Source organism: Cynocephalus volans, chromosome 16 (assembly GCF_027409185.1).
Source record: "Cynocephalus volans isolate mCynVol1 chromosome 16, mCynVol1.pri, whole genome shotgun sequence".
NCBI lineage: Eukaryota > Metazoa > Chordata > Mammalia > Dermoptera > Cynocephalidae > Cynocephalus > Cynocephalus volans.
The window spans coordinates 50,576,107-50,600,935 of NC_084475.1; the positions used below are offsets into that span (position 1 = coordinate 50,576,107).

General features: G+C 36.2%; 1 protein-coding gene across 1 annotated transcript in view; it reads right to left on the reverse strand.

Annotated features, from left to right (window-relative positions):
- PTPRD (protein tyrosine phosphatase receptor type D) overlaps positions 1-24,829 on the reverse strand; it is a 290,275-nt gene that overhangs the window by 76,316 nt on the left and 189,130 nt on the right. Inside the window, exons 25-26 of the mRNA XM_063080420.1 lie at positions 22,352-22,393; positions 21,749-21,846 (exon numbers count right to left, since the gene is read on the reverse strand). Coding sequence (XP_062936490.1) covers positions 21,749-21,846; positions 22,352-22,393 — 140 coding nt within the window. The remainder of the gene's footprint in view (positions 1-21,748; positions 21,847-22,351; positions 22,394-24,829) is intronic.

Sequence of the window (24,829 nt, forward strand, 5' to 3'; positions counted from 1 at the left end):
TTTCACCAGGGATACCATTTACTCCTAGAAATTCATTGATATTATCCTAACTTACCATGAATTCAAAATGATGAAAAACAGTGTCAACCAAAACAAAAACACTGGATCCTTTTTCAACTCAGTAGGGCAACACTAGAATTCAGATAAGTTTTTACTACTTTATGTGTATGACTGTGAAAAAGATATTTTTGAGAGATCCTTTCAAATAAAAGTGCAAAAAAGAACACACAACTTTAAGATCTGGAGATGTACAAGTCCAGAGTTTTTATTATATCCTCCTTTTTAATATGCTCAACATTTTCCTGAGCACTACTAAAGGTGGAAAAAGGACATTCCTTGTTCCCAAAGGCAATGTTTTAGAGGAGTGAGTGCAGTGATACATTTAATCCTGTTGTAGTTTTTAGCTATTTATCCCCTACATCAAACAAAATAAATAATAAGAAATGGATGGACAGATTTATAGTTGTTCTTAGACTAGAGTGTCACAGAAAGTCACCTTACAAATATGAGAGTACTTCAAAAAGTTCATGGAAAGATTCATGTTATCTTTTAATTCTATTTTACCACTAACTTTTCGAAGTAGCTTCATAATTCACAGATTAGAATTTCTGATGTTTTCTGGGAAAGCAAAAAGAATTGAATATTTTCCAGACAGTTTGAGGCAAGAATATGTTATTAGAAATTTATTAAAGTACTCTGATTAAACAGATAAAGTTGACTGAATTGGTAAAAAGTAGTTATGATGATTTATAAGAAGTCACTTGATCAGCAAATCATTTAGAGAGCATGATATGTAAAAACTAAAATAGGTTGTGCACACCTGGGAACATTAAGAGTACGGCAATTTGTACAGGTAAACGACAAATAAAATTATCAATTAAATCAATGTGCAGCATCAAACTAAATAATGCACAGCTGCCTTTCTTTTCCATGAATAACAGGGCACCAGTTTTTGGCACCGAATTAACAAGATGAATGCATTAATTCCTCATTGCTCACTGTAAATATTGACACATCTGGATAGATCCCAAACTATTAAGGGTAAAGCACCTGATGAAAAGTTATCACTGAAGAAATGCTAGATAGTCTACCTTGTGCTGCCTCTACCTACAGACTTGCAAAATCCCTGATCTAAGACAATCTTATCATCCAAGGAATATCTGCTTTCTCCCTGATTCTCATAGTATCTCCTTTGAAGCCAAAGCATACAACTGAGGCAACTGCCCAATTAATTTAGGCAAGGAAATCCATTTCTGCCCTCCTGCTTACTATATACAATATGAAGGTACTTCAAAAGTTCGTGGAAAAATAGAAATGAAAGATAATAGAAATCTTTCCATAAACTTTTTGAAGGATTCTCATATGTCCATCAGTATAATCTGGAACCTGATCTACTTTTCTGGCAGAGACAACAAAAAAGAGCACAGCCACATGTATCTCTCACATGTTACATTTAATAACAGAGACCTGATCATTCAGAAAATCCAGTGCATAAGAAGATTCAAGAGAAAAACCACTTGATGAATAAATAGCTTGGCTTCATAATTATTGTGACTCATATTAAAACAGCATTTAAAAAACACTATAAGGAAAATAGTGAAGATTAAATCATCTTCACTTTTGAGTCAGATTAGTTGAGTTTTTTAAGGGATTACATTAATTTTTCTTCATCAGAAATAGAAATTTCTAACCTAATTTTAAACACACTATTGTTCTTATTTTACTTTGCATTTTATAGACAGATGTATTTTAGGCTTTCTGCATCGCCTTGCCTGCCATTCCATAAAATGCTTCTTTGTTAAATCTTTGTTTTCTGCCTCATTATTAGCTTCAGACGTGAGAGGGACAAAACAGATGAATTTCCAAATTGAAATATGAATAAACTTTTGTTGATGTTCTGTCAATGCCTTTCAAATCTTATTTTCTGGTTCAGAAAAAAAAAATTCTATATCCAAAACAAAATGAGAAGTGATGCTTGCTCCAAGTCTTGACAGCATACAGAAAATCCCCCCAAAATCACTTTGAAAAGTCCCCTACCCCATTTCATTTCCAAATGTATTTAGTGCAACTATCCTGTTGAAACACATGAGTTTCCACATGTGCCTCTTGGGCACAGTATATATATAAAACAAGAACCCCTTGCTGTTAATATCATTTCTCCTTGCAGGTAAGTAACAATGCATTGTACTAAATATAGGTTTCTAATTAAAGAAGACACACAGGTTGATCATTACTACTTTCACCTGTGGTGCTCAGGTATCTCAAAGTATTTACAATCCAAAGTGTCATTTATACTTCTCTCTTACATATGATAAGCAAACTAAAAAGGCTAGAACAAATTAACACAATCTAGAATTTTAGAGTTAAATTTTTTTCTAAAATAAAGTATTATTTTCAAAAATTAGTTTTATTTAAAAGTATATTTGTTTTACATTATAAAATTAGGGACTATTTTATATTAGAAAAATATTAGTATATTGGTGATTTTATACATTAGCCCTTTGGAAAAAATGAAATCACTCGAGAATATCGCTGGAGGGGTTGTGATTTATCTGATATTGTATACTCAGTGTTTAGCTTATAGTGAATTTTAAAATGCATTTGTAGAATACATGTCTGAAATATACTACAAGTAGGATACAGAGCAACAATAACTTTTACTCTAGAACCTTAGAAATAGTTAAATAAGTTTCATCTCTGGAGGTGTGATGATAAAGCAAACATAACTGAAATAAACCAGATATATGTAAAATCATTTTGAACAAATAGAATGGCTACAAGCTCACACTTGGCTGCAACCTGATTCACATGAGCCACCCTTGACTTCAGCACATTTGAAATTCATTCTAAGCTAATACCTGTAATAGCCTTTCATACCAGCATTTCCAACTTTTGCATATCTACTCATTATTTGCAGGTATCACATAGTGGCTACTTGCCAGGTAACACTTCTGTATAGACCATATCACCAACTTTTCTGCAAAGCAGTATGTTTATACAGGTAACTGACCATTTTAATACAAACTTTTTTTTTTCCCCATTTTTTAGCTTGTTTGTTTTAACAATTATGTTCCCCAAAGGTCTGAAGGCTACTATGTTGGGAGTGGTGGGAAAAAGTAGAAGGGTTCTGATGAGATGGAAGGATAAGTACTCCAAAACAGAGCTCCGAGTTGGGCTGGGTTTGAGTTAGGGGGACCCTATATCCCAGTTTACACCTGCTGTCACAGTGTAATTATTAATAGGAGACTCTCACTCTCAAGTGTCCCAGTTTAGGTGATAAATTATATGGCCACCCCAGGGTAGAGCCAGCTCTAACTTCCTCAGATTCACGTCTATATCTTGGTATCTAGGCAAGCTTCATGACAGTGTCATAACCATCACAGTCAGGTGTGCATGTGGAAAGAGAGCAAGAAAGAGAAAGAGACAGACAGAGAGATGGCAGGCTCTGCCAAACACTAAGTCCACTTACAAACGCTATCACATGGACAGGTGGGTGGGGAAAAGTAAAGAGTAATTTCTGCACTACAACACCTGCCTTCGCTTATCTGACACGCTGATGTACCTAGGGGATATTAAAGCCACAATGAGAACAGGTGGCCGTCTGACTCAATGATGCCCCCTTATTTGACTTCTCTATGGAGCTGCGAAGAACAGAGAAGAATGAAGAGAGCACAGCATGTGCTTCTTAGCATCCATTCCCCTGCTCTCTAGTAAACCTGCCGTTTAGCCTATTCATGTAACCACTTTTTTCCTTTTCTTCTGGGGCAGGTTGGAGGATGGGAGAAATGTGATGCATAAGCTGGTTATATATTTGTTCAATCGTGGAGCAAAGAATAAAGTTAATGCACTGATTTTATACACTGATAATTCATTCTGTAGATATAATCTTTAATCTTTTGTATCTAATATAAAATTTTGTAATGTTTAAGACTGATTAAAAGATCGGGTGTAGTTATTCTATAACTGATTTTTTAATGCTCCGGAAATGGAACCATAGACTCATTCTACTGCTTGAGTATTACACAATTCAATCATTATATATGTCTTCAAATATATTAACATATCTTTTAAAAAATTTGCCAGCATTAACATATCTAGAGAAATGCTATGTCAGTCAGTAGGAGAGAAAGTAAATCCTAGATACACAGAAAATGGAGGGCCAGCGAGGAGGACAACTGTGAGTGTCTGGTCCTCTCAGAAAGATGGCAGCATCCAGTCATCACCTTTTAATAACACTGCCATTAAGATCACACAACTAATGGAGTGAGGTCCCCAGGATCCGATTCTCTCTCTAGTTTATAAAACTAAGGATTAGGTTCTGGAGGAAGGTGACCATATCAAGGTACTTTTGTGGTCTGGAGGCCTGGCTTGGGATCAGTTTCCCCATCTGCCTCACATTTATCCCACTGTGCACCCTCTTCAAAAACTAAGCTAGTCATTGATTCATCCATTTCCTGGGGTTAGATTTAAGATAGAGTCTCAGACGCTAAACTCTGCCTAAAAGCCTTGAAAGTGAAAAACCAGTCTTTTCCCTAGTCAAATATATAGGACAGCTGTTATAGAATTATTTACAATAGTGAAAAAAAGTTTGGAAACAGCTTTAATAGGAGAATGATTAAATGACTTATATGAAAAACTATGAAGCTATTTGAATTGCTATGCATCTACTGATATGGGAAGATATATACTTTTACTGTTAAAAAAAGATTAGAAAACAGTACGTTTGTTAAAATATATACATATACACACACACACTGCACACATATATGGATACACACACATATGTAAAAACCTAGCCTAATATGCTCTATATTAATGTCACCACTTATCTCTGTGCTGTGAGAATTCATAATGATTTTGATTTTTTTCCTTATGTTTGCTATTTGTGTTCTTTCATTTTTGATTGGTGAACATTGTACTACCTTCCAAAATGAGAGAAATGAGAGTTGCAGGATACTGTGCACACTTGTATGTGTGACTTTCTCTTGTCATGTTAGAGGCAGAGGGCACAGATTATAGGACTCAACACTGTGAAGGGTATTTTGTGAAAACCAAGCAAGTTTCTCAACTGGCTTTTATGATGCATGGAGGTAATGCTCAGTGTAGATTTATGAGCAAGAATGAATACTGACAAGCCAACAGAATATGAGACTGCCTCTCTCTGAACTCAACAAAGAATGATCGTAAGAAGTAATCAGGTTCAATTACTTCTGATTTTGAAGATTATGAAAAATCATAATCTTGAGCATATCAACATTACACACGGAATCTCAAATAATTCTTTAAAAAAATTTATAAGTAGATATTATCTCCATAATACAGATAAAGAAATTGAGGCTTAGAGGAGTTAAAATACTTTCCATGAGTCACCCTTGGTAGTCTATAAAATAGGAGAGGCAGAATGTGAATCTAGGGATTTGGGACTTTGAAGTCTAAGCTCTTAAGCACTATGCTTTAATATATACATAAATTCTAAATTTACTATAATAAAGTTTAATTCCTTATTCCAAATCTCTGGGCAGTAGGAAAATAGATAAAGCGTCAGATGTCTCTGCCAGCTTTGGTGTAACGATGCATTCATTCCACAGCAGCTTTCTTTTCCACAACTTTTTGATAGAGAAAGACATACTTTCTATTTAGTTAGATTTTATCATGAGTCTTATCAAATCCAAAAGAATGGAATCTTGAGTTTAATCTTTACCCTATGTAATTAGGTACAAAAAGACACGTGATCTCACTGTCTCACTTGTTTCTACCCACCCAGAGGTACCCTCTTCTCCTTCTCCGACACACGCCACAAATTCTGCAGGAAGAAAGGAGATGTGCTTTTGTTCCTTCTAACTGAATGGCCATAGTGGAACAAAGGGCGGAATAGTATTGGCAGAAACTACTAAGAATGGTGAGAGGCCAATAACTCATGAATAACAGTCTGCACTAACAGTTTTAATGACTATTCTAATGGTTTAATGGATAGCACTTTAATAGGATTTCTAGTAGAACTCCTTTGAAAGCTTGTCTTCAATAAATCTGTCATTAACAAAGACCTGGATTGCTTCACCACATAACCATACTTTACTGAATCTGAGCACAAAAAAAATTATGGCAGTTGTCATCCTGTATTACCATCCTCGTCTCAAATAAGCTGTTAACTATTCTAAGAGAGACAGATATACGATCAAAATGTAGGTTGCTAGTGAAAGAGGCATATTTATACTAAGGGGACACAGTAGATATCAAACAAAATACAACAGAAAGCCCACAACTGTCATCTTATGTGTGCAAAGACAAAAGTAGAAACAGTGACTGTAATCTAAACACATAGGTATGTGAAGATCGAAACTTCAAAGACTAGCTGGAGTTCTCTTTGAAATAGCTTATTGAATTCTTTTGGTTGATTTGTTTTTGAATGCCTGTAGTACTGTGTTTCTACAATTGTCTCATACTTATTTTATATTGTCTTGTTTCCCACCGACTTAAAGTTCTTTAAAATTAGGATTGCCATGCTGTGTTCCTTAGGGTGCATACTACCTCAGTATAAATGTTGACTTGGTTATAATCAGCCCTAGTGAATAATCCTAAATTCCAGCCCTGGGCTCTGTTTTTCTCTGTCCATGTGAGAGGGTCTCAATTCTGACTTCTTCACACTGAAATATTTCTTACCTGGAAAACACTTTCTTATCCTTTCTGTTTTTGTAAATCCTACCTTTCTTTATAGGTTCAACTCAAATCCCACTCTCCCAACCCACTCCTGTCTAGAGATCTCTCCTACACATTTTCACATGTGCCCTCTACCATAAGTTACAGTGTGGATCTTCCATTTGGCAATTAGCTATGTTTAACCTTGTAGCATTTCTTCTTTTAATGTTGTTTAAATTCATTATTATAACTTATCTTTTCATTTGACAATTCCTCATTTCCCCAACTCTATTATAAGTTCTCAAATGGAAATAGAGTCTACCATTCATCTTTGTAGTCTATAAAATGGCTAGCCCAGTGTAGGTACATGTGAAATATATGTATATAATTTTCACAGTTCCAGATGTTTGTCTCAATTCTCATGAAAATCTTTTAAATTTGGGAAACTCATTTCTTTTGTAATTGCACTTTCAGACCCTGAGCCTTAAAATGTAAACAAAGATTAAGAACCTGAGGGTAATGAACTGATGCACTCTCCATGTTATCTAACCCATCAATGCTGATAGCTATAAATTCATTGACTTTACAAAAATATATATTGATTATCAAAATTAATAAAAATAACCCATAGTTTAAACCATAGTTCATTAAAGTTGTACAGATTCAACAGGCCTACAGTACACTAGAAGAATAAAAATACCCCTTCTCAGATCCAATGTTGAAAAAATGTGAATAGACATATCCTTCCTAGAGATTTACGTATGGTCTACTTATCTGTAATATTACTGTAAAAATAACTCCCCTATTCAAAAATCAAAAGTATTATCAATAAAGCTATCTAATAAAAGTAAACAATTTGATTCTGGAAAAGACAATTATATTTGAGTTCATTTAAAATGCCTATCATTTCTCAATAAAAGTTATTAGATGATAGATTCTGCTCTTTATTACACAAAATAAGTCTTATTCACTCCAATCTGAGGATATGCTTTGATAATGTAACAAAATAGCTAACAAAATACAAAGAGTCCAAACAATCTCATAAACAGCAATATGGGTAAAGTAACAAAAATAAAAGGCATACTCTAACAGATAGATCCTCTTTTACTAATAAAAATATTAAAATATAAATAGATTATGTTAACAAATGATTTATAATAAGGAAAGGACAGAAAAAGATCTATGAAATACTTTAGCATCCCATATTTTTTTTCTGGAAGTATATATTTCAACCAGCTAGGGAAATTTTGATTGAAATTATAACACAAAACACTATGTTGTTAACTGCTCCCATAGCTTAGAGAAACATTAAGAAGTTCTGCCAGGGAAGCATAATAAAGAACAAATGCTATTCCTTAATCTTATTTTACATACATTCAAGTAACAGAATATGAGAAAGAGAAATATGAGTTTTTTCTAAAATAGACCCTAAAACCCAAGAATTTGAGGGATTTTTTTTTCTGTCCAGAAAATTAGCAAATATAGACTTTGAAGACAGGTTTTAGATAGTTGCTAGCACTCTACCTGCACTGGCCTACTGGATTTACAAATCCTCCAATTTATTGAATGTCAGAAAAATTAAAAATTTTCATCACCTCTCACATGGTAGATATAACACATATAGGCAAAAATCCAAGTCCTATTACATTGGAGTAAAACCCACAGCTGTATGATACTGGAATTCTGACAAAATCTAGTTATGTGGTTTGGACTAAAGCTTGGCTAAACTACTGAAGGAACCTTTAGACTAAAAATTCAAGAGCAAATATTATGTAATATTCATCATTATGCCCCCAGAGTCTAGCAAAGCACCTGGCACATAGTAAGAACTCAGTAAATGTCTGTGGTATGAGATGAACTGAATATAGAGCTGGAAAAGAACACAGACCTCTAAAGAAGCAGGCACTGATATTCTTAAAAACTATCTTAGAGGTAGCTAATATTTTTAGAATTGATCTTCCTTGTTCTCAGGGACATCTGGAAGAAATGCGCAGTTTTGTTTCACAGAGTTTATTTGTTTATTCTCTAACAAAAATTATAATAGTTGGTCTGTAGCATCACAATTGCTTGCTGTGGGAATGATTATAGATCAAAAACAAAAAGATTATATCCCTTTTCAAGAGCAAATGAGTACCAAGAGCAGATGAAGTCTTAAGGAAACAAAGATGTTCTTTTCATGCAAATATTTTTACCATAAAACTGCAGAGAGATAAATACTGAAGCTGCTAGTCTTTGTGAAACTCACTGGCAGATTTTTAGCTTTGGGGAAGGAGGACATTCCCCTTCCTGATGCCCTGCCCCCAACCTTAGTTGGCCTTGGGACACGAATATTCCAGATCATTTTTCTTTACATACACTGAGAGTAGGAAAAGTGAGTTCTGTAATCAGCATTCTTCTGTTGCTTTATCTCAGGCAGAGGAATGGCTTCCCCATCTGTGTACGTAATCACCTTCAGAGAGCCTGATGTCCTGCACTGTCCCCAGAATACATTGCCCAAGGGAAGTCCATGAAGGAAAAGCAAAGGTGGATTCTACGCCTAGAGAGAGGACCACTTCCCATGAAGGTGCAGTTCCTCTGTCTCCACGGCACCTCGCTGCAGCACAGTAGTGGTTATATTTATAACCTAACCTAACAAAGCATATGTATTCATGATTTGACAGATGATCTCTGTCTTAATATCATGTGACCATACTTGAGAAGAGGGATATTGAAAAGCACGAACAAGGCTCCTAGTGCTTTTTTTTAAAAAAGCTCACGCACTCGTTCTTTCTAGAAACATTTACCATGCTAGTCACAGGGGTACCCCAATAAATAAGTACATTCCCTGCCCTGAAGAAGCTTTGATTCTAGTGGAAGACACACAAGAAAAACAATGAAGACTTTTCAATTCCTTGCAATATCACAGATGCAACACAGAAAAGAGCAAATCATATCTGCCATATATACAGTGACAGGCACTTGTTATTACCCTAGTCTTGACCTTGTAATCAAGCCTCAAACTGGAGTTTGCCCCAGACTGTGACATTGGCATTTTCAAACAACTGTTCAAAGCCTTTAGTTCCTTCCATCAGGTGTTTAAAAGCAATACAAACAAAAGCAACATAAATATTCGCCAAAGGTAGGGGGAAAAAGGCCTAGTTGTCTCATTGATTTAAAGTATATACACTGAATCTTTTGGTTTAAAAGGTGAATTTTATATGTGAATTATATTTCAATAATAAGATAACAAAAATACATAAAATATATCACACAAATTTGTTTTTTGCCCAAAACTTCTTTGTTTCTTTCCCTAAATTAAAATTCCCTATTTTATCACAGTCCTTAATAGCTACCTAAATTTCTAATACTGCTTATAATTTGGTTTCTCACAAAGAAAGCAGAACATCTTTATAACATGTAATACTATTTTTTTTCAGAAAACATATGCCTTTATTCACTATTTTGCATTTATCTAGGAAGTCTAGGTAAAAAAATGTCATCTGTTGCGCAATGTTAGATGTGAAACTTGCTGAGTGACTTCAGCCACACCTCTCAACTGCCCTGAAATATCTTCTCTACAGTAAAATGACAGAGGTGAACCAGACTTGCAGATTCTAAGAATCCTCATACATAACTCCACAGTGGGAACTTTGTGACACTGAACTCAAACCTCTGGAATTTTATGAAGGATTTTTTTTTTTAAAGATAATAGAATTTCTTGAACCGTGACAATGAGAATCAATGCAGAAGGAATAGAAAAGGACAGAAAAGGAAATCGATGCCTCGTTGCACAGCAACACCTACCAAGTCCAAAACTTAGGCTGGACATTGTTATTCTCTTCATATCTCAACTGATCACAAGGAGGTCAATTAATTACTGGGCTGGGGGGGAATAGGGACTAAATTCCTCTACCTTCCCTAAAGCAGCACCCTAACTGCTCTAAATACAAAGGGAGGCAGCATTTCACTGTTCATTAACTATAGTAATTATAGTTTCTCAATCACTGCAGCCACATTTGCACTCCCAAGTCATAGAAAACCCATAGAGGAGACTGGACCTCAGCCTGCAGGGATGGGGGAAGGTGAGTTACCACACTGAGAGAACAAAAAGAGAAACCTGGTATCAGAATCTGATCTTTATAACACCTACTTTAAATTGTGTTTTATAATAATCTGAGAAACAGAATTTCTGGGTGAGAGAGAGAGAATCTAAAAAGGTCCCCTAGTCTACTTGCCTATCTGATGCTTGAGCTTCTGCCTTGTCAATCCAGCTCATTATTAAATTATATACCACTTAATATACTGTTCACTTTAACAGAAATAAAAGCTGGAGCTAAAGCAAACAAAACATAACAATAAACCCTTGAGCTAATGGAAATAAATGTAAGCAGGCAATGAGTTTGTATGCTCCCGCCATCTTGAAATACAGCAAATATCTTTCGATTGTGAAGTAACAGCTCCTATCTTTTCAAATCAGTTAGCATCTTTTATATGAAATTTAGTTGCAGAAACATGAAAGATGATTTTGCATGTATAAAAGAATGTTTTTAAAATCTTAAGGGTAAATGTAACTTTATATCATTTTAATAGATTTATGAAACTTAATTTATTGTAGTAAGTAAGTTTCCCTTCGATTATGGGTCTTATCTCAAGGAAGGTGGAATCTGACTTGTGATATGTGGAGAGGAAGGCATCTTGCCAGTATGTATTCACTTTTTTAATCTTCAGGATTAAACAAGTAGGTAGACTCCCATCTACAGTTTAAGATTTCAAGACAAGAAAGTTCATACCAACTACCCTCTCTGAGAGTTAAGACTAGGTCTTTACACCTTCCAATCCCTCAGACATCTGCTTTTCCTTCCTCTCTCCACTTTATTTTCCTAGTGAATGGTCAAGATCAGAAGTCAAAGGCAGTCACTATTAGACAAGCAGTTATAGAGTCAAGTTAGTGAACTGATTATTTCTAGCCCAACTAATCTATTTTTTTGTTTGACATGGCTAGGATGGAGTGCTAGCTATTTGTGTTCAGGTGTAAATTGTACCCTTTCTTCATCTTCACAGCAGCTGATTAAAAAAAAAAACTAACATGAAATGAAAGGCTGGGTATAAAGGGTCTTGCTTGAAGCAAAACTTATCCTTTTGTTGTTGTTCAAAGAATGTCTCTGACATTAAAAAACAAAAGTTAAATATAATTAAGCCAATCAAAAATTTGAGCCAATATTCCTCATTTGGGATCACATGAGTACTATGTGACCACCTTAACCGATGAAGCTAATGACATAAAATTTGTCCATAGTGAACACTGTGGTGGAAGCAAATCAACCATCGGAGGCAACGATTTACAGTGGTCAGAACACGACCTGTACACCAAACCATGTGGGTTCATATCCCAGATCTGCCATTTGCTAGCTTAAACTTTCCTGTGGTTCAGTACCCTCTCGGTAACATGAGGATACTAATACTACCTACCTGGAAGGACTGAATGAGTTAATACATGTAATGTGTTTCTAAGAGTCCCTGGAACATGATAAGTGTTATACAAACATTTGCTGTCATTATTATCCTTGCAAAGCACTATCTAGAAAGAAAGGTTAGGTTACCATGGTAAAATTATTACCATGATTTTAGAATGTTATCCAGTTTAATACCAAATAAGAATATATGAAAAAATATTCTGTAAAACTGGCAAGAAAAGAAATAAAGGGAAGGTGGAGAGCAGGGGAGAGGAGGAGGGAGAGGAGGAGGAGGGAGAGGAGGAGGGAGAGGAGGAGGAGGGAGAGGAGGAGGGAGAGGAGGAGGAGGGAGAGGAGGAGGGAGGAGAGGAGGAGGGAGGAGAGGAGGAGGGAGGAGGGAGCGGAGGAGGAAGGAGGCAGCGAGCAAGGGAAAGAATGAATTAATTCAGGGTTCTCCACAAGCCTCTGGCTGGAGTTTGGAGGAGTGATAAATGCTTGCTATTAAGGAAACTTACTCAGCAAGTGAGAAATAATGAAGTTCTGATTATGCTGCATGCATGAACTTTTTAATTAAAGCCAAATACTCCAATTGCTGCATCTGTGATGACAAAAAGACTAGTGTTTCCCAAAGCATAGCCAAATCCACAAATTCATGTAATGTCTTAATGCTTATATCCTTCTCTTTTATCCTCTCTGTATTTCCCAAATATAGTGGTGTGCCCAACAATTATTTTTCAAAAAGAATGACAAACTGTTTAGCCACAGTAGAAAAACCATGACAAATAATACTGCCACTACATAAATAAGTAAAGACATCCCTATGATGCTGGGTAGCAACAGGCTCTCCGCAGCCTTCTTTCAATTCCTTGTTGTAGCATTGTTCAAATTCTCCCCAAAAGCTGTCCTCAGAAGCAATAAAAACAGATGCAATCATTTGGTCCCTCAGGTACTTGCAGCTTTCAGAGTAGAGGCAGGAAGTGATTTCCATGCCCTGTGAATATGCTGAGATCACCTAGTGCAGAGTCCTTTCCATGTTGTCATGACCTCTCAAAGGTGTAAGCACCTTTCCCACCTCACCTCTCAGCAGCATGGCCCCGACGATTGCCACAGAACACACTGGGATCCCTGAGCAAGCCATGCTTCCTGTCATCTCCATGCCTCTGTACACACATCTCCCTCTGTCTTATTTGTCTAGAAAACTTCAGTGACTGCAGGTCAGATGCTCCCTGGGAAGACTCTCCTCACTACTGCCTAACCCTCAACACGCACTCATAATTAGAGGTTCATTTTTCTGGTTTTCCTAGGAGACTTTGTACTCATCCAGGACAGAGCTTATTTCTTGATCATTTTTTGTTCTCTAGTAAATGTTTGCCAAGCAGATGAAGACATTCAAACAGTTCCTCTTATAAACAAAGAAACTGAGATCAGGGGAATTAACCGATGTGTCTAGGAGCATTAAAATTCATAGTGGAGATACCAGGACAGTTTCTGCTCACCAGTAAAAGGAATTTTTTATCTGGAGTTTTAAATGTGGAAAAGAACTCAGCAGACATTATTGTCACCCTCCACCCTCATTACCCTTTACCTCTCCTATATAGAGTTCTTTTTTGGAAGAATGAGAAAAGAATGCTATAGTACATAAAGTAACTTGTGAAAAAATTCAGTGTTATTAAGTGACTAACAGGTAGATCACGAGTACTAAAGTTCACAGTAACAAGGGCCACTTCTGTTTACTGAACACAGAGGGCAAGTGCCTACTATATATTCATTTTCATAGTTACCTCATGAGTAGATGCTAATATTCTCACCTTAAATAAGGGAGAATCAAGGCTATGACAGGTGAAGTATCTGACTTAGGGTCAAGCAGCACAGCTACTAATTGGCAGAGTCAAGATATGAACCTTGTTTTCCAAGGCCCTCCCCAGCATCTGCTACCATGTCCCTCTAAGTGCACACTTATCACTCTGGCCCTAAAATCCCACTTTATTTTTAAATAAAAATAAAAGCCCCAAAGCAATGTCTTTTTTAGTTATTGCTATGGTTCCTTTGAAGTTGAAACCTTGCTTTGGAACTAGATACATTTCAGGATGAATTGTTTCCTGAGAGCCTTGAAGAAAGACATTTTGGACAATGTCCACTGATGGTCAAAGACCAATTAGTTATGGTGAACTTGTATGAGAAAAAGGTTGAGAAACAGAAAACTAGAGTTATGTTAGTTCCCCCCAAGATGAGTAGAACTCCCACAAGAAAAAAGAATAAAAGGCTCAAGTGTGAAAGATATAGAGTTTAGGGTCAGTAAAGAAAATGTCTGAGGTTTAAAAAAAAAAAGTAACAAACATAAAAATTGTCCAAATGGAATTAAGCTTTGTAACTTGAACAATCAGTTGTATTTTGAGTTCTAACAACCACATAAGTTCAAAACTATAAAAGGCTATAAACACATAGATGCACGCACTGATGGTGGATGCAACATTTCTTCTTAGGTGAGCTGCTGTGTCTTTGTGTTCTACTAGATTTGTTTATGAGATGCAGAACAGCAGTCATCTGGGAAGCGACTCTGTACCTTTATATCTTACTTGGTGAGGCTGGTCCTTAACTACAGATCAAAGAAAGCATCTTCTCAGATTGCCAACTGGCAGGCTCATCTTTACTATAAAAGCTGCATTGGGAGTTTAATCAGTAAGTTCTTTTGAGTTAAATCCGAGGGCTCTGCATTAAAATGTAATCACTTCTGTACTGTCTAAAGATAAAAACAGTCTATTTACTGGGAGAAAAGGGCCTGAAAATAAGGCTTTACTGCTGATAGATCAGGTGGGAACATCGACCAGGACAAGCAGCTTTTTTTTTTTTTTTTTAAACAGAAAGACACTCGTTCTGTTCGCACCTGTGGTTGTAGTAGCAATTTTGATCACAACAAAGAGTTTCTGGGAACTGTAAATTTAGATAAAAATTGATCCAGACACACACTTTCGTTAATCATCTGCTTTGTGCCCAGTGGTGAGCTTGTTGCCACGTGGCCAACAGTGTACAGAGAAGCCATAACCCCTGGTCAGCAGAAGCCTGCACACAGCAAATGACTAGAATGGAAGGAAAGGTCAACATAGTAAGCGCTAATTGCATGGTTTAAACTAGCAAGTTTACTTTTTTTCCTTTTACTGACTTCAACAAAGTTTTAGAGGTTTGACCAGTGATAAGGATCGGAAGAGGGCAGGGTTTCAATGATTCTAAAACACACATTTTTTTTTTTTTTAAATGTTCTAACATCCCTGAAATTGACATGTATCTTGAAATTGATGGAGTCTTATAATTATATTAGCAATGCTTTTCTTTTTTGGGGGTGCATATAATAATAAGGCATCTTAAAATTGATGGCATCTAGATTTGATGAAATAAGTAACTCTACTAAAACTACTGAGCACTTGTGTTAGGGACCCTGATAAGCATTTCATGTATATTAATTTATTTTTAAAGGTCTTATGAAATAAGGAATATGATTACTTCCTTTACAGAGACAAAGAAACTAAAATACAGAGAGGTTCAGTTATTTGCTTAAGGTCACTCAGCCATACTATTCCACTGTTGGCTCAGAGAATAGAAGGCCTTGAGTGACAGGCAGAGGTGTCTGGACTCAATCTGAGAAGCAGGGAAAACCGCTGTTCTTAAAGTCGTAGGTAATAACACCATTCCCCCCACCCCCACCCCACCAAACCTAGAGCATCAGGAGATTCCATTTGGGATGACACATTTAGTCATTCATTTCCTTAAACTTGGTTCGTCCAGGCCACCTACAAAAAAGTTGCTACTGTTTTCTATTTCATGAAATCACTTATTTTTTCATTCCCTTATAGAAACCATCATAATTTATTCAAAATTAAAACAACAACAACCACCACAATAACAAAAAGACTTCTCTCTCCTATGGTTCTTATATCAAAAATACTCAAAAACTGAAGCCTTTCCCTGGTCTGTTCCACTCTTCAGTTTTGCATAAATGATGAAGACAGATCTCTGTCATCTATCTACATCTTTTTTCTTTCAGGAAAACGGGGAAACTACCTTCAAAAAAATTCAGTGCATTGGAAGCTGGGGGGAAAAGAAAACCTCACGTGTGTTCATTTCTTGGTGGTATCTCTAATGCTCTGTGGCATGTCTACCTTCACAGGTTTACACATGAATTATCAACGGAGAGCAGATATGATCACAGTGCTTTTTATGATGAATACTTGGAGGTTTACAAAATGTTCCTAATGATGGCTTTGTGCCTGCAAATGTACTCTGGCACACATGGTCTAATATACCATGAGCTTTTTCCAAGGGAAAATAGGAACATTTTCTTTTGTGGTGGTTGCTTTGATGACAGACAATTTTTGTCCCATCCACAGAGAAGCACAATGTTTACCACTGGGAGTTGACAAACTGTCTATGGTGAAAAGAAACACATCCTTACCAGGTCATAGCAAAACCGCTGGGTTTTCCCAGGGACAGTCATGCAATGCAAATTAGTAACTATAACGTTTTCACAGACATTTTCAGTATAAATATTTTGGTCTAGTTGGAGACTAAGGTTTCTGGACTCTATAATCAGGGCGTAGGAAGACCCAAACAGTACAAAGTTTAATTCTCTAGATCAGGTAAGTTAGTTGCAGTGGAGAACGACAACACGAAATTAATTTGTTACCTGGTTGTACCACGGAGAAGGTCTGTGACCCTGGGCAAGTCATTCCTTTCTCAATCTCACATTCCTCACCTCTAAAATGAGAGGGTTTAACCACTTGATCTCTAAGGTTCATCCAGCCTTAAACATTTAAACATATGATCTAAGCAATGTTTTGTAATGTCTACACGTCTCAGCAGTACACTGTGTCTCTACATATCTCAATGTATTTCATTATTCATCAAAGAAATAAGATATCTTTTTCCTTCACTTGTCTCACTAGAGTGTTGTGAAGATTTCAGCATATTCAACAAAGTTGCGATACACATGCTGTTATGAAACAGAAGGACAGGGCTCTAATATCTGGAATGTTTCATAGGAGAGGCTTATTATCATTGGCACAAACAGGAGATGTGAGAGTGTTGCCATGAGTACAGGAAGAAGCTCGTAGCACATATGGATGCTAAATGGTGGAAGTCACCCGAGCACTGAGATCAAACATATTCCACCTCCACGGACAGCAGCAAAGATGCTGGGACTGAGATTTGTGATGGGAACAAAAGGGGTCAAAGGTGTTTTTCAGGTAGCACTTCTGCGAACCACAGAGTTTCTTGTTTCTCTCTACTTGCAACAAAATGATTTCTTACAGCAGTAATTATATGTAGTTTTAAGATAATAATACTAAAAGAGCTAGCGCTGACAAATTTGAAACTAGGTATTTAATAATTGTTCATGTCTGCGTAACTACCATGGCAGGAAGGACTGTGGTCCAAAAGGTAACTTGTAAGTGAGCTGTTAGGAACCTGGAAGAAATTTTGTTGTAACTATGTTTCAAAAGTGGTTATCATCTCAACCCAGACCACAACATGTATAAAATCTAGAATATAGCTGAATACAGAGAGTATGATTCAGGACATTGTTTCTATGGGAAACTGCATCTTGAGAACCAGTTGGGAGGTGGTATCACATTTTCTCTAATTTTGTAGCTTTTCTTGATAGTGATCACTGGGATGCCCATGTGTTGGGGGTCTTGACCAATGGAGATGGGGCAGATCCATCTAGACAACAGTGTATCGAATCTCTTTCTAGAAAAGATGGGACTTGCCTATATAACTAAGAGAGGAGGTTGCTTCCATATCTTTCACTCTTCGCACACAAAAGCCAACTGCACCATGATACAGAAGTCAGAGCATCTGTACTTCTAACAGTGCTATTTATATGTTTAAGTAATTTGAAGATATGTGTTCCTAAACTAGAGAACTTCTTTATAATCTGCTGTCCCTGGGTTCTTCCTGTCCCTGGGTCCTCGGTATTTCTTTTAATTATATACATTGATGATAGATTAATTTCCCAAGAAACTACCTTGTGAGTATGTTCTGTATTCTCATAATTCCCTGAAAAAACTTCTATTATAAGGTTGATTATACCTTATCATAATTTTTCATTAACATGTCTGTTAGACGAAAGAGTAAATTACTTGAGGGTAGGCATGGTAAGAACTTAATAAATATTTTATTAACTTGCTATACATGCTGAATATTTTTTAGATAAGTGAGTACAATTACCTCTTTGAAAATAAGATCAAAAACTATGTATCCTCTGTGTGTGTGTGGGTGGGAAAAACAGAAGATGCTGGGCTGTATAGGGAAAAGAATGAAGTAAGCCCAGAAAAAGCACAAAGATGAGGGTTCCAGAGAAGATGTAAGGAAATTGCCACAGCCTTCTAGTTCCAGATGATAGTTGTTCAAGTACATGCCTGGACTGTTAGCTGTTGGCTCTGTAATAAATCAAATGCTCTTCCATTTTCTCTTAAGCAAATTATAATCAATCTAATCTAAACAAGATTTGTGTATAAATATTGCTAATGATGACTGTGATAATGCTTGTTGACTGAGTCTTAAACATACCTGTCTATTTACCATCTCAGGAAATGGTGAAATGAAGACTGGGAGATCATGCTCTGTAATACATTACTCTAAATCAATGACACTTTCCAAGTTGAAGTCTTCAGAGCACCTGCATCAAAGCCACCTGAAGTGCTCATTTTACATGAATATTCTCGGATACCATGGCTGACCCAGCATTTCTGGGATTGGGACATGGAATCTAAACTTTAAATAGGCTTCCAGATGATTCTTAGCCATTAGCCTAAGATTTTGTTTGGCTAGACCTGCACGTATTATTCTGATTTAGTGTAATGATTCACTGCCTAACGTATTGACTTTGACAGCCATACTAACATTAAGTGGGGACTTTGTTCCCTGCATTCTAGATGTCTAGTCAAATTGTAACCACTTAAATTCTAGTAGAACTTTTCAGTCTCATACCAAAAAATAAAAACCTAAAGTATTTATAAAGAACTTTAGAGACAGGGTTACACTAATTTTTCAAGCCTCTTGTAGCTGTCATTGAATCCAATGTCAGAGTCCAATTGCTTTTATTGTACAGGAGGTCTCTCATCTGATCTAATAATACTATGCTACAATTTAACCTACTTCCTCCTATTCTAACCATGTTTCATGCCTTTAACCTCTGTTTTAATCTTAGAATCAGAGTGACATAATTAGCTTCATGCATCTTACGAGGTCAGAGTAATCGTTAATTCATAGTGACTATACCCAAATAATTAGGTGTTTGAAAGTGGTGTGAATTTTCTTTCTTCCATTTTCTTCACTAAAAATCAGTAAAAGTATATTAAAATTTATATGAAAGGTAATAAGCCAAAAATTTCCCAAAGTGTTGCTCTGTGGCCTAAAATATTATGTAGATTAATTCTATTATCACAGATAAATACAACACTTAAACATCTCCTTCATGGCTGTTAAGGCACAGTACAGTCAATTCATGCCTAGGGAGCTTTAATAACAGATCATGGTTATGATCAAGGGTAGAGTCTGTGTGGGGTATCATGTCTATGGCTAAGGCTACTGATGAGTTGTTTGTGGGAGCATTGCCAGCATGCAGTTTATAAATACTTTCAAGCATGCATTTCTGATCTAATGGCTAAATGAGGATCATCAGAATATCTTTGCATGCAGCAGCTCTCCAAAAATTCTATATTTAAAGGAGGCCAATTATTGTATTCAATGGATACAACTGAGCTAGCTTGATGCAAATATTATTGTCAATGGTTTAAAGTTATATTGGTAGAGAGTAAATTCATGGCTTATTAACGGATTGAGCTATCACATTTTTATCTTATTGTGACACATTACATCATAAATAAAGAATAAAAGCAGGGTCATGAAGAAAATATCACACAGCAAAACAGTAAGAAGAATCATCATAACAATAAAGAGCAGGTTGGAGTGGTCAAACATTTCTGGTCAGTGAAAACTGACACTCAAGTAAGAGTTTTTTACATTGTCCCTGTTGGTATTCATTATTTGCCTTGTTTTCTTTTCTAAAAGACAATTTGCCGCCTCCAGCCCTAAACAAGAAACTACAGAAACTGTTTTAAAAGATACTGCATGATTTTAAAAAGAGCCATTATGATCAAGAGGAAGAATGGGGAAGAAATAAGAAGCAAACCATTTGAGAAAATAAGACAACATGCAATCCAGTGTGAATTTTCCAAAATTGAAAATGCTCTCCTGAATGCTTGGAACGCAGTAAAGGAAAATACAACTTCACCAATAAGGAAGAAAACGGAGAAAAATCTCCTTTATGTTTCATCAAATATTTGACAAAGATGTTGGATTATGCAAATTGAATAGAAGAGTGTCTGGCTCCTGATAGTGGAGGTGGATGGGACTACAGAAATGATCTGCTTATCCAGCATAGTAACTTAAAATAATTAAAATTTGACTATTTGCATATTTTAGAAAGGTCTTGCATATATTCAGATTGCCACAGGCCCCACTGCTCCAGATAGCTTCTTGATGTAATTGTTACCCTTCTTACCACTTGAGATTGAGATTCTTCTTAGACGTTCTTACCAAATGTGATAGGGCAGAATGAAGCTGGGAGGGACTGACAGACCATCTCAACTGCACCAGTTAAGGCTGATACAAAAGATACTAAGAAAGCTAACAAGATGTGTTTTAAGATTCCACACCACACACACACACACACACACACACACACACACACACACACACACACACACACACACACACACACACACACACACACACACACACACACACACACACAGGCTTTTCATTCACGTTCATCAAGAATTCACACAGACTCTTTAAGGATTCTGGAATTTTAAGATCGCATTCACTTCACCATTCCTTCAAAAACAGGTAACTTTCTGAGAATACATGCTATCTTAATATTAGCTCTAGTATTAATTTAGATTGAAGAGCAAAATCACATATATGTACTCAATAATTATAGAGCTTTTAGATCATGTAAAACTAAGAGCACTGAGAAATCTATTTAATGAATGTAATCTCTTTTCCAGTGTGGATTCTCACCATGAATCAATGTATTTGGCACTAATGTGCCATATGGAAAATCTTACCAATTCAGTATATTCTATAAAATGAAAAACCAGGAAAGACAAATACTGTGTGATCCACTTACTTGTATATATGGAACCTAAAAAAGTCAAACACATAGTAATAGAAAACAGAATGGTGATTACCAGAGGATGAGGAAGAGGATGGATGGGGAAAGGGGAGGTGTCGGCCAAAAGGCACAAAGTATCAGCTAGACAGTAGGAATAATCTTAAGTGATCTATTGCACAGAATGATGACTATCGTTAATAATAATTCATAATATATAAATATATACAATGATTACTGGTCAATTAAAAAAAATAAAAAAACCAGAAAAGACTTATCAACATTATGTAACACCGAGTAAATGTGAAATCAACACCTTTTAAAAGTGCAATTACTATACTGATCGAACAGACACTTTCAGGTCGGATATTCATTGTAAATGTTTATATCAGATTCTGAGTCCTATTTAAAGGAGAAAGCAGCAATGAAGTTAATTTTCAAGAATATGGTCAAAAAGAAGAGGCTAGCAACTCTTGAATAATTACTGTCAAGTATAAACACAGTGAATTACCTCATATTCCTGGGAAAACTTCAAGTTGTCATTTGCTTTCAATCTTTCAATGTGATCTGCAAGTTCCAAGATGGGTATTGGAGGATGGCTAGCCATACCTATTGAAAAAGGAAAGAAGAAACACATCTGAAAACAAATGAAAATGATGCTTACTATTCCAGAGTACAGAGAATACTATAGTTAGAAATGGCCTGAAAATATGTGAGCAGTAAGGATGTTTTAGGTGAGGAAGCAGGCAAATAGTTTGGTTACTCAAAGCAGGACATGCTCTGAAATTATGGATTTTGTAGCCAAATGAAAAGTCACCAAGCATAATCCCCAAACTAACACTCCTAGTGTAAAAGAAAGCGTTATTGTGCTATGAATCAATGAGGTTAGCTAGCGGAGAAAACTGAGTCAGGCTTGATGTCAACTTCTGCTTTGAGTAATGACTGTTATGTCATTTCAAACTCCTTCTCCTGCACTGTGTGAAATGGAAATTGTGTGGGATTAAATGGTGTAAAGTGAACTAAGAAAACAGACATTGAGAAAAGCCTGAAAAAGAAAGAATAGCAGCTTGATAGAAAACGTAAAGTGACTTATGCATAATCAAGGAAAACTAACTTGAAGAATGAAGGTTACCAGGGTAACCGGAAGCATCTGAACCTGCAAAGGAAATGGTGGTGTAAATAAAATAAAATTGAACAAATTTTGTTAAAAAAAATGAAATGGATAGCCTGATAGACTTTTTAAAGGGATTAATAAAATGCTGCAAGATTTTTCAGGATTTACTACACAATGTGACTAGATTAAAATCGCTTTAGTAATTCACAAACCTATAGGTGACTGACGCTCACATGCAAACATGGACACAAAGAAGGACATGCACCACAGCTCATTGACAATAATCACTGACAGCACAATCAGACACCAAACTGAGCTTCAAAAATGTTTCCACTAGTAGCAGATTGTAGAGACTGGGGTTGCAACCTTCTCCTAGACATTTATAAATGGCCACACTGAAAACTTTGTGGTACTTTGCTCTAGATCCCCATTATTCAACCCCCAGAAAACCTACAATCTACTTCAGGTGTAAACATCTTTGTCCACTAATGGGAAATGAATTCAGGAAAAGTGAGAAAATGGTGAAAAGGAGGGAAACAAGGTACAAAAAGAAAACAAGCAGAGACAGGGGGCTGACACATCTTAGTTCAGTCTGCCAGCTGAAGATACATTAATTTTATAGATTCCATTAAAAATAATCATTTAATTTTGGTGATTCCTTTCCTGATTTCTTTCTGATTTTTCCCTTTTCATATGATTTGCATTTTATCTTTTTCTGATTAATATTGCAAGAGTATCATGAGAGAGCATTGCTGACTCATCTTTCACACACAAATTCCAGCTGGCTAGAAAAACCTGAACTAACCTGCCCCCAGGAAAGTCTCTGAAGCAGAAAGAGGAGGAGGAGGAGGAGCTCAAACTGGAAGCCATGTTGACATCCTGCCATCACTGTGACTCTGGAGGGTGTTAAGCTGTAGAATGATGACCATCAAGTCAACATGACATGTGATTACTTTATGGACATTTTAGAAACTGTGCCATTATTCAAAGTCACTCGAAAAGTACCTTTATCTCAAATGCCAATTTATCAATGGTTCTGGTAAGTTAAGTGAAAAATTACTTTGCTTCTACAAGCCTATACGTTAGCACAGGGCTGGGAATTGTGGTGGTTTAATTTTCATGGCTATGAAGGTCTGTTTCCAGTCAGCTAAAATTTTAGTGAAGATCCAATAGAAATGAGTTGCTTGGAAATAGAAACTCTTTGTTGGTGATGTAATTACACATTTGGACCAACATTTTGGAGCCCTTTCTGAAACTTTTCTGAATAGATGGTAAAACTGAACTAATTTACATTCTATGGAGGGAGTGGGTGGGTGGTGTCAGTGATCTGATAATTAAGCCTTCTCCAGATGAGGCACCCCCAATGGAAAGAATGGAAATGCAAAGGCACAAGAGACTCTAGGATTATTTAGAAATGGAAATGGACTGATATGGACATCATTACAGTGCTTTAACAGAGAAAATAATAGAGACAAAGATGTTTAGACCTTTTCGAGCGAATCGTGGGAGAGAGTTATTATCATATATGGACTGAGTGGTGGTTTGGCTAGAGAGGGAGGACACAGAGCCAATCAGAGAGGCGTAGGGGACTGAATTACTGCTCAAAGCTGCAAAAAGTAAAGCCAGTTGGAGATGGGGAGAAGTATTAGTATAACAGCAGTAAAAGACCATAATAATCAACCTCAGATGAGATCAACATATTCACTTTTGGCATGCACTGGCACATGGTCTGGAAGTATTACTCTGAAAGCTGATTACAGAGAAACCCAAGCAAGCCTGCACTGACTCATTACACTCTAAATCAGAAAAACAATGTATGTATGTATACAAATATAACATGCAAAGATATCATAGCAGTAAAGAATCATTACTTAAGACCTGTCAGTATGTACCATATTGCACCAAAATTTGTAGGACAAGTAAAAATGGCAGCATAGATGTCATACAGAAAAGGGAGAACTCATAGGAATCTAATAGCATAGAGGAAGGGATCCTGGCCTAGAATACTAGACATAAGTTCTCCTTCGGGTTCTGACATCTACAATAGGGACAAATTACTTGTTATCAAGCACTTCCGTTTCTTTATCTGTGCAATAACAGTGCACAATTAGATAAATTCTGGAGTCACTTTTTCATAACTCTCATTTCTACCACATATAGATAGTATTTCTGGGCACAGGAGGGACTCTTGAATATAGCTCATATGCAAGGGTTCTAAAAGTTACTGCACCTTTGAGGGATAGAGAGTATTACATTTTTACAAGATTGAAAACTATTATGCAATTGAATTGTCTAGTTTTTGAATTATATGTTTCACGCTTTTTTGTTTAGCTAGTTAAAAGGTAGATATAATAAATTATGTTATATCATGTATGTGAAAAGACTGTCAACATAAAAATTATGTTGACTAAACCTGGGATAAAACTCCTCTAACCTGAAACTCTTTAGCTCCTATCAGGAGATAATCACAAAGAATCT